The sequence below is a fragment of the Acanthaster planci genome, linkage group LG04 (genome assembly GCF_054643075.1).
Source record: "Acanthaster planci isolate LZ-2023a linkage group LG04, COTS_SCS, whole genome shotgun sequence".
Lineage (NCBI taxonomy): Eukaryota > Metazoa > Echinodermata > Asteroidea > Valvatida > Acanthasteridae > Acanthaster > Acanthaster planci.
This window is the reverse complement of record NC_141780.1, coordinates 16,091,985-16,108,807: the sequence shown is the minus strand read 5'-3', so window position 1 is coordinate 16,108,807 and position 16,823 is coordinate 16,091,985. Positions and strand designations below refer to the sequence as shown.

At 40.6% G+C, this 16,823-nt stretch overlaps 1 protein-coding gene across 4 annotated transcripts; it reads left to right on the top strand.

Annotated features, from left to right (window-relative positions):
* Positions 1-595: 595 nt before the first annotated feature.
* LOC110974088 (uncharacterized) lies at positions 596-16,296 on the top strand. Of its 4 annotated transcripts, none has more exons than XM_022225449.2 (14): positions 596-710; positions 3,354-3,451; positions 6,337-6,579; positions 7,448-7,610; positions 8,200-8,336; positions 8,652-8,909; positions 9,477-9,590; positions 11,143-11,250; positions 11,683-11,790; positions 12,121-12,228; positions 12,455-12,562; positions 13,318-13,530; positions 13,779-13,875; positions 14,094-16,296. In XM_022225449.2, exons 2-14 carry the CDS (start codon positions 3,367-3,369, stop codon positions 14,317-14,319), a joined length of 1,968 nt encoding a protein of 655 aa, XP_022081141.2. In that variant the 5' UTR covers positions 596-710; positions 3,354-3,366; the 3' UTR covers positions 14,320-16,296. The 4 variants fall into 4 exon arrangements, with proteins under 4 accessions (XP_022081141.2, XP_022081142.2, XP_022081143.2 ...); XM_087136169.1 differs by lacking the exon at positions 596-710 and adding an exon at positions 1,871-1,947; XM_022225450.2 differs by lacking the exon at positions 12,121-12,228.
* The last annotated feature ends 527 nt before the right edge of the window (positions 16,297-16,823 follow it).

Here is a 16,823-nt window from a genome sequence, read left to right as displayed (position 1 = left end):
TCGTATTTTTTGGATGATCGTCGCGCCGATTTTGGGGGGCTCGCCGATTTTGTTTATACCAATCTGAATAATCTGAATGACAGATGGCAGCGCTAAATTAAAGCAGAATGCGAGTATAAAACACGTGTTTGATTCACCATTTTGTTTTCCTGCTATCACTGACACTTGCAATGCTTGCCGCCTTCAGATGGCTCCTTCAGGGAACTAAGCTAAAGCTTCTTCGATTAAGTAAATTACTAATGTGCAGTACCAACTTCAGATGGCACTCAACATGTATGTAATCACAGGCACACACAACACTGTTTACTTGAATACTTTTCACAACCATTTCCTCATAGCTAAGGTTTTCTAGTACGCAACAGAAGCGTAACTAAATTAAGAGCATACACAAAACCCAACCCATCCTGAGTTATGGCACAAACAGCCCAACCTACTGTGGTATGACAATAGTAAAATCTTCGTAACTACAATAATGTCATAACACAACATAAATGCAGGTCCCTTAGCATCACAAAGGCTTGCCAAAACTTGAAAAAAAAATATATGTCACGTATGTGAGCATGCGCGGTTGACGCATCCACGGGTGATTTTTCTCTCGATCCCGTTGAAATCTGGCGAAATCACAACAATTGAACCTGTGTACATACAACCTGGTGTTCAGCAACCCTTTTCCTGAAGGTTATACTGACACTTTTACCGAAACATTAAAGGTAAGCAAGATTTTCTGAGTTGGGTCTGTGTTCTTGGCTCAAAGAATTCAATTCACCCAATTTCAAAACCTAAATTTTTTGTTTAGGTTTTTTGGTTAGGGTTCGGAAAAAGGTGTGCACCTGCATGCCAAAGTATTTTGGGCTGATGACGGATGAAGGACAGAGAGGAATTTGCTCTGCCCACCATCAGGACTGAAGTGTAAAATATCACATACCTTAGAGAAATTTAATAAAGCCCATTTCAAAGCGTTTTCTTTGCGCACTATCATTTTCAGTGTTTCAGTGTATGCCACACAGGAATGTCATGTTAAGAAGCAACCTCAATATGTAAAAGTATCAGGGTTAAAAATAGGAATAGAAAAAGAAAAAGTATTACAGATGGCAGCGACAGACGTGTAGCAAAAGTTAGAGTAGCAGTATATAAGCAAGAGAAGGCTCAGGGCAGTATATAACAGCAGAAGAAGAACACGGAATAGACTGCACAGACAGCAGCAGCGGTAGAAGTTGTTGCAGTGAGAGGCGGTAGTCAGAGCAAAAGTGGAGGTTGTACATGTAATTGTCAAACAGGTGAGCAGTAGGAACAGGAACAAATATAGCAGGCAGAGCTGTCATCGAGTCAGTCACAAGTCACTGCAAGTCATCACAAGTCAGTCACAAGTCAACTCGGAAGTTACTTATAATGAACTGTGACAAAGGCATTCCTTTGCTGTTGTTCATCTCTTTAGTTCTGCACAGACTTTTGAATTGACTTATAAAATTTGTTTCATGATTTATGTTCAAAAAGCCGTATCCTCACTGAGTGATCCCCGTTCACCACTTCCCTGGTGGTATCGTATTATTGGGGCGCGCTCTTTGGTTACATGATGTTTCAGGTTTGATGGATTTTGGCTAGCGCCCTTGAACAAAGAGTATAAGATATTGACAAATGAGAAAAGCCCTTAATATAGGGCTGAATAGCTCGGTTGGTAGAGCACTGGTACAGTATTCCAGAGGTCGCAGCTTCAACTCCAGCTCCAGTCAATGTCTTCGTTCATCTTTGTAATAGTTTGTCAACATGTTGAACTTGGATGTCTTATGTTCAGCACCTAAACATGTTTTGAAAGTAATTGCAAGACTGTATAACTGTTTGAAAACAATTTTTGTGTGTTTCAACACGGCATACATGGCCTTGAGAGAAGTTAGTTAAAACGACCCTACCTGTCAAGTTAAGCGGCCCTGCCATCGATACAAATACTTGGTAAATTAAACTTGCAATTTACCGCCCTGTCCTAGATCAACTTAATCGAGTGTTGTGTGCATAGACTGAGGCGTAAAATAGTGGGAGAGGTTGTCGACAACTTTCAGTCCATAAGCATATTTCGTTGTTCAAAGTTACTGCGCGGCCCCATGTACATCACGGGTGCCTCAGAATAATACGAGAACGCCATGAGGAGAAACTGGTCACACATTATGAGCATGCACACAAAGTCAACACTTAACGGGAATTTCCCCCGAGTGTTTCGAAATCGCAATCGGGCTTATAGTCTGATGTCCAGCAAACCGCCACTGTTTTCACGATGAGACACACACATGCAGATTTTGAAGAAAAACTGGTTTTAGAAAAATCACCCGGGAAGCTTCTCCTGTTTCTAACTGCACAAATACCAATCTGGAATACGTTTATGTAGTAAAAATCCTTGAATGATTCTTTGATAAGTAAACTATTGCCAAAACAAAGAGGTTAAAGCGAAAACAGTGGAAAATTATCTGGAATCAATTAGTAAAAATGCGCGTTAGTTTGTGAAATCGAAAATCCACGTTTTCCTACTTTCTAGTGCTTCAGTTCAATGTATTTTTTCACAGGGAAAGGACACTCATGTTTACTCGTGCAGTCTGTGAATGCAACCAAGATCTGTGGTTCTTCGTGAAAACAAAATTTTACTTCACTTACTTTTTGGCCTTTCAAGTGAATACTTAAAAAACTTTAAATGAAATTACTTTAAATAAAATATATATATATATAATAAGTCATCTAGCATCCGTTATCAGAAAAATCTGAAAAACACAGAGATAAAATGGAAGCCTTCCACACAGCCTGTATGGGCACATACAGGAGAAATACAGGAGAAATGTAGGCGATTGTTTCCTTGACCCTTTGCAGCATAGAGCTCGGTGTGCGGATTCTGAATTTACAAAGGACTTACTGCACGTAAAGGTGAACTGGTTGATCCTACACGCATTTGTCGTAAAGGAAAAACGTCTTAAAAACAGCTTACATGCAACAGCCACAACAGCCTTTGTTGTTCAGAGTAGTGCAAAAGTAACAATATATCAGATATGGAACACAGTTAAATCGCCATTTAATTTCAGTCTACCAACTTCTTTTACAAGAGAACATTTTAGGCAAGGGACTTTCAAGGTTAGAGAAAATACTAATAGGCCCAATGTAAGGTAGTGTGTCGAAGTATGGGCTACACCGCCCGGCATGACGTTCAAATTTAAAACACCACTTCGATCAAAATGCATTTAAGGTATAAAAAAATCCACAGAAAATCAGCCTCAAAAAACATATTACCTAAGTGCCTAGCTAGCTCTCCATAGCTTCCTTGCTTAGGCTAAGTTGCTCAGAGGGCCACTTAACTGTACATCATGGTTTTGTTTCAGGGCACACGTGTTGATGATCATGACGTCTTTTCGTTGCCACCTCTTCGAAATCCTTACGGTGTTTACTGTTTTTGGAGCTTTCAGACAAGCAGATGCAGGTTGGTTTCATTTTCCGTCTTATGGAGCAAAAACAACGATTCAGTAGGGCTTGGAATTATTGATCCAGTTTTCAAACATGAAAATGCATTTACAAAGATAAACTTACCCCAAAACGCGTGAAAATCAGTTAATTGAATAAAAAGAAATAGCAGTTCCCGTTCTCAGCTTGTTTTCCGTAGCGATGTTGTACCGATAGACAGGTTGTACCCAATAAGTCATGTGACCCGTAGTAGGTATAAACCCCGTATCAGCGTGTGTTTTGAGTGTTGTTTACAAGCAATAAAGCCAATTTACGGTACAGTACTCTGGGTACCAGTGCAATGACACTTGTGAAACACTTTGCTTTTAGCGGACACTGTGTTTGTTGATATTTTTAGACCCACTATAGGTGACGTTTACTTAGCGGGCGCAATCGGTTTAAAATGAGTGGTCACACCACCCACCGGGAGAAGCCATTTTGTAGTGAGTTTTACTTGAACAGTAAAGGAAGAAAACATGTTTGACTATTCCATCTTATCAATGTTATTTTATTTTACTCCATATAACAATTTTATTTTGAACAACAGTCCCTAAAACAGTGGCGTACCTATATTTTGGCCGCAAGGGGAATGTTGATTTCTAAACAATGACTCAATTTTTATTATTTGTAGGCTGTTCTAAAATGCTGACGCTTTTCAAATCCTAACACTTCCCCCAGGTATCCCTGGATACGCCAAGTACACGGATCAAACTTTCAAACTAACAGTTTTCTCTTTCCATGGGCATCTATGGTAGGATTTATGTTGAAGTATAAAAAAAATACTTGGTCTCTGGTCAGACCAAAGTTCCAGAATTGAATGAACTTTTTAAAATTTTTTTATGGCTTTTTAAGACTGGAAACGCACACGGAAATGAGTGGCATATTTTATCAAAGAGCAAAGGTTAGTAGTAGCACGTCGCAAGTCATGCCGCCATTGTTGTTGATAAGCTGGCCAGGCTGCAACCTACCCGCGGTCTACTGTTTGTGTTCGACGTCAACATTAAGCAGTCGTAACGAATCTATCACCGGTTACGAGCTACCCACGAATTAGTCTGGTTCCATTAAAAAAAATATCCTTCCGCCTTATGGACTCGTGGCTGGGAATCAGTTTACTTGAGAACCTTTCAGGTGGTGCGAAAATAAAGGGCGCTGGTTTGAAAATTTTGAGGAAAAAACGGAGAAAAAAAATTGACGCACAAGTTCAAAATCGACGCTTGCTCTGACCAGAGACCGATTTTTTTTCTTTTGCCTAACCTCTAGGGGCCCGTATGGTCGTTATCAGTAACTGAAACTCATTAGTTACAGACGTGCTGACTGGTCACGGCTGATTGGGTTGTGACTGGTATTACTGTACTTTCAGAGCAGTGTAATGAAATGTAGAGAGAGGACTTGGGGGCTGCATGAGCTACCATAAAACTACACGTTATACCTACTATACCGCTATCCCCAGTCTTGTTATTTCCGGGTGGTTTGAGCGACGACGGTAAACAAACTTTTCTACGACTAAATAAATGTACACGGTGATTGGGCAATAAAAATTATCACTTTATTTCAAAGTTAATATTTGACTTTATTATAAGGATTCTTGTTGTTTGAAATATAAAATGTGTTTGAAATGATAATAAAACGTGTTTTTAGACAGTAAGTTTTTTTCTTTTGAAAAACCTTGGCCAAAACTAACCCAGCTTTGTTCGTTTATTTCACCCGATATTAAGTTTCCCTGGGAAAGGTACATATGTTCGCGTGTATTCCTTTCATATCTCATCGCACCTACCTTGGTAGCTTTTTTAAATTGCTAATTAATCTAGCACGGGATGGTACATAATTATTTTCACACTGTAATGCGCCGTGGATTCCAATTTCATTTACCAATTTTATGAGATTTGAAGCTTTTCATGGTGGTGGTAGCAAGTGAACTAGATAGGTTAGCGGTAGTACCATGGATATCTCTTTCGTGAGTGTATGGGGTTCTTTGAGCCCACATACTCACGTGCACTGAAGTTGAATTTCGAACGACCTAGTCAACCGTTGTCAGGTCGTTAGGCCGAAGGGGAGAAAAGGTAGCAAAAATAAAAGTGAAAATGGTCGTTTAATGGTGACATAGTTTTTCCGGCATTTTTCTTATAACTGGTCCTCTCTGCACTTTACTATTACAAACGGGCCATGGCAACCAACGATGCAACCAACCTCGACAGGCAAGGCTGGTCTCGAATAAATGACTAGACTAGCCCAAACATCGCCGACTAGCGCGTGTTCGATCACAGTCGAATTATGGTTAATAATGGTCCTTGATGGAACTTGCCCCGTGACACACACATTCAGTCATGCGTAATAGATGGATTTCACATTAGCACCGTCTGCGCATATCCGCATCTAAACCGAGGTTCTCTGTGTTGAACTTGGTCGCGCGCGCCCGCGGAGTCGACACAGTACATGCAGTATCTGGTTCGTAAGCATGACACCACTTCAGTTTAAACCACGCCCACTGCACAAGATACGCGGCCATCGCAGGTAAGTTAGTTCGCGGTAAATTGCCATGGTTTTTTTCTTTTGATTTCACGTGTCGAGTCATCCTGAAAGACTCTTCCACAAAAATTTGTAGCTTGAAAAGTCTGAATTTAACATACCTTTATGTATTTTGTGTCTTGACTCCTTACTTTCAATCGCCTGATCGTATTAAGAATTGAAGCTGACACATATAGCCTCGTTTTCAAACGCGGAAGTGCGCAGATCGACGCTAAAAGCGTCGTATTGGGACCCCTCTATACACGAAAGCCAGCTTGACCCGTTTTATTGTACACGGGAGTTCTCCAATGAATGCTAGACAAAAATTACGTAATGCACATCTACTCTCTCTTTTCAAAGGTGACTTCATGCTTGTTGCGGCTTATCACAACAACTCCATTTTTGCGGGAAGCATGGGTAAGCGTCTGACTGATCTGTACAGCCTGCCTCTTCAAGGGATCCAGGGACCTATTGCGCTTGACTTTGATGCTTCAGAGAACATGTTGTACTGGACCGAGTATGATGCGAACATTGGAAGAGGTAAACTTGTCAAGGCACATCTCAACGGGAGCAACCATATGACGCTGCTTACTGATATCCAAGGTAAGAGGTAGTTCATGTAGTGTGATGTCCATCGTTCATTTCTATGGAGCCTGAAAGTTGACCCCTGATGGGGCGCTTCAGGAAACTTTTGACAGGAGAAATAACTTGCAAACTAGAGTTTGTACTTTGTAAATTTTTTTCGTTCAGTTACCTCTTAAAAACTCTACTCGTAAAAAGGCCTTTTGTGAAATATTTGCTAGCATATAAATTTATGGACACTGAAGAATTATCTGACCTAAAAGAGAAATATCACACCAAAAATTGACCTCTCACTTTTGAGAGTCTAAAATACATGAAGAACAGTGCAATTCGGTGGTCTCGTAAGCAGATGAACATTTACGGAATGACACTTCATGCTAGTCTTTCGGTAAAAGCCAAAATAAAAACAGACCTATCTTAAAGGATTTTGTTATTTCAAAGTAAATAAACTTAAAGCAATGACGCGCTTCTACGAAAGATGCTGATGTATAATCTAACCTTTACTGACAAGAACTGCGTCAGGTCAACTCGACTGACTCTAGAGGCTCTCGACTGCTCAGAACTGAGCCTTAAGATTGTTTCATTATTCTCCGGCTTTAAAGTAAATGTAACCTAAAAACGCCAAGAAAAAAATCATGCTAACGCGCTTAACAGTTTATCTCAGAGCCACACTCAGCTACCTCTGAAGTGGCACAGAAGAAAAATGACCAACGAAGTGTAGAACATGAGTTCAGTTGTGCAAAATCTTCATCTCCTTACTGCAGCATATCATAATGAAGTCACAATCCTTCTGTGCATGCGAGTACAAAACAAAATCATTGAGTATGAATACTGATACAACATATCTGTAAAAAAAATGTTCATCAACTCGTATTGTAACCAAACGCAGTTGCTTTCGGTCTGGCGTTGGATATTGAGGGAGGGAGGGTCTACTGGACTGATGACACCCTCGGTCAAATAGGACGGATCCCTATGGACGGCTCGGGCTCAAAGCAAATCATTATCAGTGGTCTTGGTAGGCCAAGGGGCATCATAACTGATCATGACAGAGGGTGAGTATGATCTGCAGCTACATCTTTCTACATGTTTAGAGGGATGGGTACATGAAGATTGTTTTCAAATCGATGCCTAAAAAATGGCGAAAGGTGGTGGTTCTTGTTACCGAAATTTTGAAAACCTGTGCTGAAACCTTTCAATTGCTGTTTCATTTCAAAATCATTCCAGAATTCTGCCCTCAACGGTGACTCACCACGACAACTCTTTTAACCTCTCAAAACAGGCCCTAGACTATAGACTTACATTGCATCAGCCATATCAATCAAGAGAGTGCAACAGACTGGTAGATCTGATTGCAATCCAGTTGATGAAAAAGTGTGTTTAGTTTTCCTTTCACCTTCACTTCATTTTTCTTTTTGCCTGTTGAAATCTTCCAAATCATAGCAAATTTTAATGTTACAATGATATACGATGATTTCAACACCCAGGTTTGGTCCGAAACGGCAACACATATTTGCTAAAGATATGCATGGTCGTTGCCAGACTTTTTCCGGTGGGGGGGGGGAACCGTCCAGTTAAAACAATACATTTAACTGTGGAAGGCGGGGTCAATCTACCAGAAACGTTCTTTCTAATCCACATTAGGGAAATTTATTGGACGGACGTGGGAGACGATTCCATTGGGCCGAGGATAGAAAAAGCAAACTTGGATGGGACGAACAGAGTTACCCTGATTAACGACAGTATAGTTTGGCCCCAGGCTGTGATCCTTGATAATGCAGGTATTTTTTAAATTAATTATAGAGAAATCCGGCAAACCTTTTCGACGACAGAAATCTTTAGAGAAACATGCTATGTCCAAGTGTCAATAAAACAAGAGAATGGCAACCAAAGTGTCTGAAATACATGATTGCCAGTACCTATCCATGATAAATATGTTATAAATGCCAAGCGTCTCTGCCTCCGAACATTGTGCATTGTGTATTCATTGGTCGTTGATACATTGTATATCAGTTCTGAAGAATATAGAACGTTTATATAACCGCATTAAACACATTGATGGATATACTAATTATTAGAAAGATGTCTTTCCACAGCCGTTAATTTGTACTGGTGCGATGGAGATTTGAACACAATCGAACGGACAAACCTTCTGGGAAACAACCGGGAGGTTCTCATCAATCTCACAATCTACGCGCCGATCCACCCCTTTGATATTGCATTATACAACGACTACTTGTACTGGAGCGATATATTTAAAGAATCGCTCATTCGCGTCCATTTGAATGGACGAGGAGAACAGATTTTCGGCTCACAGAGATTTGCAGAGATAAGGCGAATTCACATCCAAACAGGTTTGTAAATAGGAGGTTGAACATTCTTTCGGGAACTTGATATCGCCACTTAACTCCTGGCTACATTATGATAGTCTGCCTCAAGCACAATAATTTCCTCCGCAAGAGCTGATTGGTCGGGCCGAGCGAAGTTTTAAATCTTCAGTCTTGTTTGACATACGTGCAAGGGATATGTAAGATAAGTGTGCACCTCTTTATTTAAAACACGAAACTTTGCATCCAGGTTTTTATTCATGAGCAAAATGCTTTCCACATTCAGCGGAAGCAAATGCAAATTTCCTTATAGCTCACAAGTCTACTGATGTGTCCTAGAAAATTTCTGTGATTCAAATTAAATAAGTGTAAATGATCCGCTACCTTTGGTACAAATTTCAGCATCCTTTCAGAATGAAATAGGCGTCTTTGATTTAACACATACTTATCCATATATTCACAACCAATAACATGAATTGCATTAGGAACTTTCGTGTGTAATGTGTAGGCATGTAATGTAGAAATTTGTTCTTAAAGCTGCATGTCACACTTGAAAAATTCGATTTCATTCTGACCTACCTCCCATTCTTACAGAACCCGACTACTGTGATAGCTCCCCTTGTCTCAATGGGGGAACCTGCGAGGATGTTGTGAACGGGTTTGTGTGTCACTGTGTCTCAGGCTTCTCTGGCGTTAGGTGCTCTGAGAGTAAGTGGCCCACATCCAGTGGCGTATTCAGTGGGGGGGGGGAGACACGGGGGTAGGGCATCTTGGCCCCCTGACAGGAATTTATGTTTTTTTTTAAAACAAAGAATGGGTAAGGGGGTATTTTATTTATCAAATATGAGCACCAAATCCCCAACAACACAACTCCAGCAGATGTAGGCAGGGATGTCGGGACCATGAGTTAGGCTTTTGACTCTTTTCTCCACAACATCGGATTGCAGAAGCATTTGTTTTTGGATTTGTCCCCCACCCGACATCAAAAGCTGGACACGCCGCTGCCCACATCTCAATCCCGGGGCACCCCCTTTTCTATCACAAAGCTCTGCAGCGGCTTCAAAGTAAACAAAGGAAAAGTTCGAATGTTTAATTTCGCACGTCTAGCAGCTGCTGGCGTAGGACAGGCCCATAGTGTAGGACCCAATCTTGTTCAAGAGAGGTTTGCTTCGGTGAAAACAGTTTTCTAAGTTCTATAATCTTCTGAAGCTAAAAAAATGAAACGTTTTGGCGTTCTGTTTGCAACATGGAAAGTAAAACATTTTGAAATGCCTTTATTGCTTGTAATTAAATATGACATGTACTCTTGTGTGCTAATTTGGCAAAGAATTCAATTTTTGTGCTCGTTATTCATTTGCAACTTTCTGTGGCCTATTGGAACAATCCATAATTTTTATAAAAATCCAAAAGTTAAAAGAACTATGAAAGGGAAATATTGTATGACTTACTAAAACTCTTAAAAGTGCTTCTCTGGGTTTCTATTTACATTACTTTATATTGTTGTTTTTATCATTTTAACCTTTATTTTGCAGCTTTTCTGGTTTAATGCTCATGCCATTTTGCATATTAGAAAAATGAAGATGTCATCCAAGGCATTGAACCTCAATGTCGCAATGATTTGCTCGCAAAGAGTTTCTTGGAGACTGTTGAAGATTTTTTTTCCTTTGGCGAAATATTGTTGAATAAGTATACAGATTTGTTTTTAGAACTGTTTTCAAATAGCAGGCTTGGAGTTCACGATTTTGGAACATGAAAACATGTGAACTAAGCAGTGTATTTTAGGATTTACATCAAGGCAAAAGTGCCTGCTTTTTTCCGGAAGTGCTTGATCAATTTTGAACGTTTAAAAAAGTTCGCTTTTCACTTCAAATACATTGAACGAGAGTAAGATACACGTGAATGAAACGTACAGATGTTTGACCTGTTTCACATGGATCTACGTCTCGATCAGTAATCCTAACGCTGGTTGTTTACTTGGGCTGTGGTGTCCGTAGATGCGATGGATCACTGATAGTGATCCACGTCCGTGTGAACCAAACACGGCCGTACGACACCTATATCAACTCCTCTTTCTCTCACATGGAGGTATAAGAAGACCCGTAACCAGACACCACACATTCACTTCGCGAACCATCGATTGCTGCATCTCCTGATGTTGTAACTGTTCCGATTGGTGGAAAGTTTCACTTTTGACAATGAAGACTTTGCGCACAAAGACTCATATACACAAGTACATATTGCTTTCGTCTTCGTTTACCAGATCACTGCAGCAGTTCACCGTGTCTCAATGGAGGAACCTGCATCTTTTCGCCTGAAGGATTCGTCTGTCAATGTCCCGCAGCATATCAAGGACTGACCTGTGAACGTGGTAAAACTGATAAGACTTTGTTGAAAAAAATAATAGCCTGTACTACGCTGGTCTTTGGTTAATCGAGTAAAAGGAGAATTTTAATGCTGATACGTTGATATCTGTTGCATTTTAATATACATAACTGTCGCTCTTGACACCCCCCCCCATTTTATCTGCCATTACTTCTGTAATGGGCCAGTTTCATTCAAATTGGCGTATTAACCAAGCCATATTGTTTCAGGCTTGAGGTGAATTGAATATTTTAGTAATACATGTTGAAGTAATTCTGCTAAACGAATTAAAATTCATTCTTTATCCTCCATTGGATCTATGCTGGGTGAGAAAAAGCTCAATTTTGGAAAAGCTTCAAAATTTCAAACTTGACAACAAAAACATTGACCAGCACCAGCATATTATGCAATAACATACAAATTATGTTTACCTGTCCAGATCCTTGCAATAGTTCCCCTTGTCTGAATGGCGGAATTTGTGCCATTTCACCGGGTGGATTCATCTGTCATTGTCAGGCGCCGTACGAAGGACCAACATGCACGCTCGGTAAATATGAGGAGAATTTTTTAAAATTTGTCTTTAAACAATGATTTGCTTGTCTTTTGCAAGAATTTAACATTAAGAGGCCTTTTAATCTCTTGTCTAAATAAATATTTGTAACTGCTGTTCCGAAATTGTCAGGTTGGAGGTAAATCATGGTCCTTCGTTTTTTCATCAATTGCAGTCATTCTCCAAACTGAAACTTTCCCTTCATAAGATCTCTGCTGGGAAAAACAGAGAAATTTTGCTAAAGCTTCACGGTTTCATCCTTTATAACGAAAACATTAACCCTTGCTTAAACATGGAATAATACGCAAATTTTGTTTCCCTGTACAGATCCCTGCGATAGTTCCCCTTGTCTGAATGGCGGAATTTGTGCCACTTCACCGAGTGGATTTATCTGTCATTGTCGGGCACCGCACGAAGGACCAACATGCACGCTCGGTAATAGTGAAATCACTTCATGAATATTTTAAGTTTAAAACACATATCTACAAAAGAGATTGTTTCATATTGTTATTTTCTGTTTTCATCACCCAGATTTCCATTTTTGATTGTCATCTGTGCTTTTCCTTTTTTGCTTCCATCAGCCCCCTGATTATATTCTAAAACCTTTTAGCTTATGAAAATTCCATAAAATGTTATAACCTTTACCTCTATTGTTCCCAAGATCCGTGCAACAGCTCACCGTGTGTAAACGGGGGGACTTGCAGCGGTTCTGCCACTGGATTCACTTACCGATGTCCGGCTCGTTATGGCGGCCCAACCTGTACATTTGGTAAAGACTACATCTTTGAGAAAGCTGAAATTTTCAAAAGGAAGAAAGCACATGAAAAATGTGAAGTGAAGAATTGCGGAAAGAGCGCGCAGGGTCCCTTCGAGGATTATTCTAAACAGGATTTGGCATAATCAGTTATAGTGAAAGCGAGAACTCCTGGCATAAATCAGTTCCTTTTTAAAAAATAATAAATTAAAAAATACCATACCATTAGTAGACCGCTAAGAATGGAGTCCATTTTGCGATGATTTTTGGCCTGTTCGTGTTTGAACACGTTCTAGGCCTGCCTACTGCATGTATTATCCGGTTCGTAAGTGTGACGTGACCACGCAAAAGAGAGCGATTTTGACTGCCGAATGCAACACACACGTGTGTTATGTTAATCGTGCCGAATTTTTGTCTCCGTGAAAGTGAACGTAACGCGCCCAAAACGTTTGTGCTTAATGTGCAATACATTTCTAACATAAAAAGGCGTAAAAAAGTTGCGACCCAAACCGACAAGGCGCCATTTTTTAAGTAGGCAGAAATACTTTGATTTGCTCCCTAATATTCATATCTTTACATATAAATGTTAAACCTAGATTCAACACGTGCAAAATATACCACCGACCTTGAACTGGCCACTCATGTGTTGTAAGGTCGGCACATCCGGGCATTCCACCATTTTTTCAGGAAAGGCGTCTGCGATGAAGACCACTGACAGGCACAAAGGCTAAGTTCTTACTTGTACTTTACACTGGTATGATGGTTTGCAGTTGATGGCTGTCTGGCCCCACCAATGTCCGATCACGTCCGGCTGTTGGAACGAGATGTCACCGTGTTCACCCATGGGGAAAGTGCTACCTTTACCTGTGATAACGATTACGCCATCAAAGAATCTGGCGATCACTCCGTGAAGCGCTTTTGCCTGTCAGATGGTACTTGGTCCGGAGAACCAGTGGAATGCTTCCCCTCTGAGACTGATCCAGGTGTGTTCCTGACAAACATTTGAAGAGTATATATTGAGACACAACCGAGGACGGATGGGGGGGCAACAGAAAGTTCAGTTCCTACCAAAGGAGCCTTCGTTGCTAGGAAACTTGTGTCTTCTCTTGATCGAGCTTGGGCTTATTGTCAGAAGTGCCAAGTGTATGTTGACTACTTATAAGGACAAAGTATTATTTCACTTCGAGGATGTAGGCTTATGCCTGGAATATCTTCTTTAATATTTTTCTAGCCGACAGACCCACATCGGTGGTACCCATAGCTTCAGGAGTCGTGGGAGCTTGTTTCGTTGTCTTATTGTTGATCATTTTGGTTGTCGTCTTCAAACGGTAATTTATTTTCCAATGGATTAAACCACAGGTTGCTCAGGAAGTCCAAAACACATGAAACATTGTGGATAATGTCATTGAACACATAAGTAAACGTTTCAGTGCATATGATCTTTGAAACCTGAACAGAACAATGCCATTTTGACATTTTCCATCTCAATGAAATGACTTTGTATTTCTATAAAATCACTTCTTTTGTGATCTCTTATTATGTGCAGTAGGAAGACGCAGCGAGAGGAGAGAGTCGTCGACGTTCCAGCCGTGTCTTATCACCACAACCCTCCTCCTTCATACATACCGCCTACTCGTCATGAGCCTCCCGGGTATTTTCCAATGGGAGCTATCAACCAGGGGTTTGGAACCAACAACGCTGAGGCCAACGTTGTCCCGGTGAAACTAATCCCCCCGCAGGAACCCAGAGTCTATGAAACTATACTGGATTGAAGAGCTTGGTGAAAAGTTTGGTATTGAAACTATGTATGCGCATATCGATACGTGGGAATTTTGCTTCTGGACAAACGCAGTGTACCATATCACACATTATATATTAGAATGAAGATAGAATTTTTTCAGGACTACTTTGTTAGGTACTCAAATTGTTTCTGGTTACGGACCAAATTTGTTCTTTATAACCGATTGTTAGGTCGTTGTGCTTTTTCGCGCTTCGGTGGGTCACTTTTTGGCATCCTAATGTTAAAGAGAAAATTGATGCGGGTATGCGTGATCAGAATCCTCAAATTCTAACACAAGGGTTTTCTGCGTTAAGTTCACTTTAAAGGACTCTATTCTATTTCCTGGATTTTTATTAGCAAGTTTAGCGAGAAGGATCGCTCGGTGTCTTTGCATTCATTTCGATTGGGCGAGTTTTTTTTCTCTTTTTTGCTTTTTAAATGAATTTGGAAGATGGAATATATATTTTGTTTCTTTTATTTCAGAAAAAAGTGAACTTCAAATGTTTTGGTCCCCACTTGTGTATGTTCAGTCTTGAGGGGCGTCTAAGCTAGTATTTCAGAGTTATCTCATAGATGATTCTACACAACATTGATGACAATAGACATATAACACAATGACGTAACGCCTTGTTTACATGTGCGCTTTCCTGTGGCAGTGAGGCAGGACGCGATCCATCCAGTCCCCATGTAAACAAAGCGTGACGACAGTATGTTTTTAGTCTATTCTCGTTGCATGTTTGCACCAACCTAATCAGACAACCCCGACCCTTCCAAGAATTCACTGGCACTCAGTCCTATAGCAGTGCTTTAGCCGAATTCATCACAAGTTCCTGCAATTCCGTCAGAAGTCCTTTTGTAATCCATGCAGTCCTACCACAAGTCCAAAGCTCTGAACGAACTTTCCGACAAAAGCATCCTGTCGTCATCGTTAACCCCGTTTAACATATCGGGTTTTAGTGAAAGGAATTATGACTAGACTTACGAATGGCAGTTGATGGCGGAATTTATTTTTTTGCACAGCGAAATTATACCAGTGAGATGAAACGTGAGCTATGATCGAAGTGTAAAAGATTCTTTTGTCTTGTATTATACACACAAATGCCTGTACAACAAAGACTTTGTCCAAGCGACTTGGCCGTGGCAGGCAGTAACGCACACATCTTTTGTTCCTGCGGATAATGGTTCCCGTTGCCATCCCCGCCCCCAATCCGCCTTTTTGCTCTTTGAAGGCCTGTACGTGATGAAAATTTGGATATAAGACTTCTGAAAAATAATTAGGCTTGAGTTTGAGAACAATTATCAATGACGATAGACTTTGGAGCAACATATGACTGGACATGGGCTTAAATCCCGGGGGGGGATGGAGGGGGGATTTATAATTTTTGGCCTGGGTGGGATGGGCTAGTGAATCCCCCCACACAGACTTTTTTGTGGTGAGGAAAAAATAAGGCGGATTGTGATTTTTTTCAACTTTCTAACAGCCATTCCCTCATCAAAGCTCTCAGAAAGGGGTAATAAAAACTACAAATACGTTGTTCTGGTGTAACGCATATTACACATGTAAATCTGTATCACGAACATTGTCGGCCAGTAAACAATGGTGTCAGCACCCCCCCTCCTCCGCTTTTCAAATCTCCATGGCCGGGTAAGTCAACCCCTCCCCATTCCCCATATTTCCGGCACAAACTTACGCCATTGTCACTTGCATACTTAGTTATTACGCAGTTAAATGCTATACGTTAATATAAGCTATAACACGCATAAGCTTAGTAATTATTCACCGTAGTATTAAAGAAAGCATTTTGAAAGGATTCTTGCACAGTTACCATGCACTAATGTGAACAAAGTATGTAGCAGTGATGTAGGAATTTTAGCAGTTTAGAGTTTTATTGGTCATGAAAAAATACACCTTGACCGATTACAGGTTGAAAGGAAATAAAAGTAAAGGTTCCAGCAACAAAAAATAAAATGCTCCCAAGTCGCAAGTATTTTTTTCTGAGTTGATTGGCCGACATTTTGCCTTCTATGCACCTCCTTGGGGCGGTAAAAATAGAAACATAGATCCAAGGAGTCATCCAAAAGGAACTGAGCTTGGGCACTCAACAAAGGCACATGTCAACAATTATGAACTTGCAGGTTAGGGAAACGTCAATTAAAGTCATGACCCTGCACCTATGCTGCTGTTGCCTACGAACTCGAATGTATTCAAAGTTACCCTTGGCATTCATTAACGACTACAGCGACTTTATTTCAAAGCACTTACACTTCGTAAAGAGTACCAGCACCTATCGGGGGGGGGGTTCGGGGTGGGGGCTTGGAAGTTTGTGTGCATAAAGAAACTTCGTCATGTTTAGAGTAAAATTCTTCTAGCATCCTTGGAACAAAGTCAGTATGGTCGTAGATCAAACGGTCACGTTGTTTCAACGCCTCCAAATGTTTGAGGCCCTGAAGATTGTGCAAAAGTGACTGGATCTACAGAAATGAGTCTTGATGAGG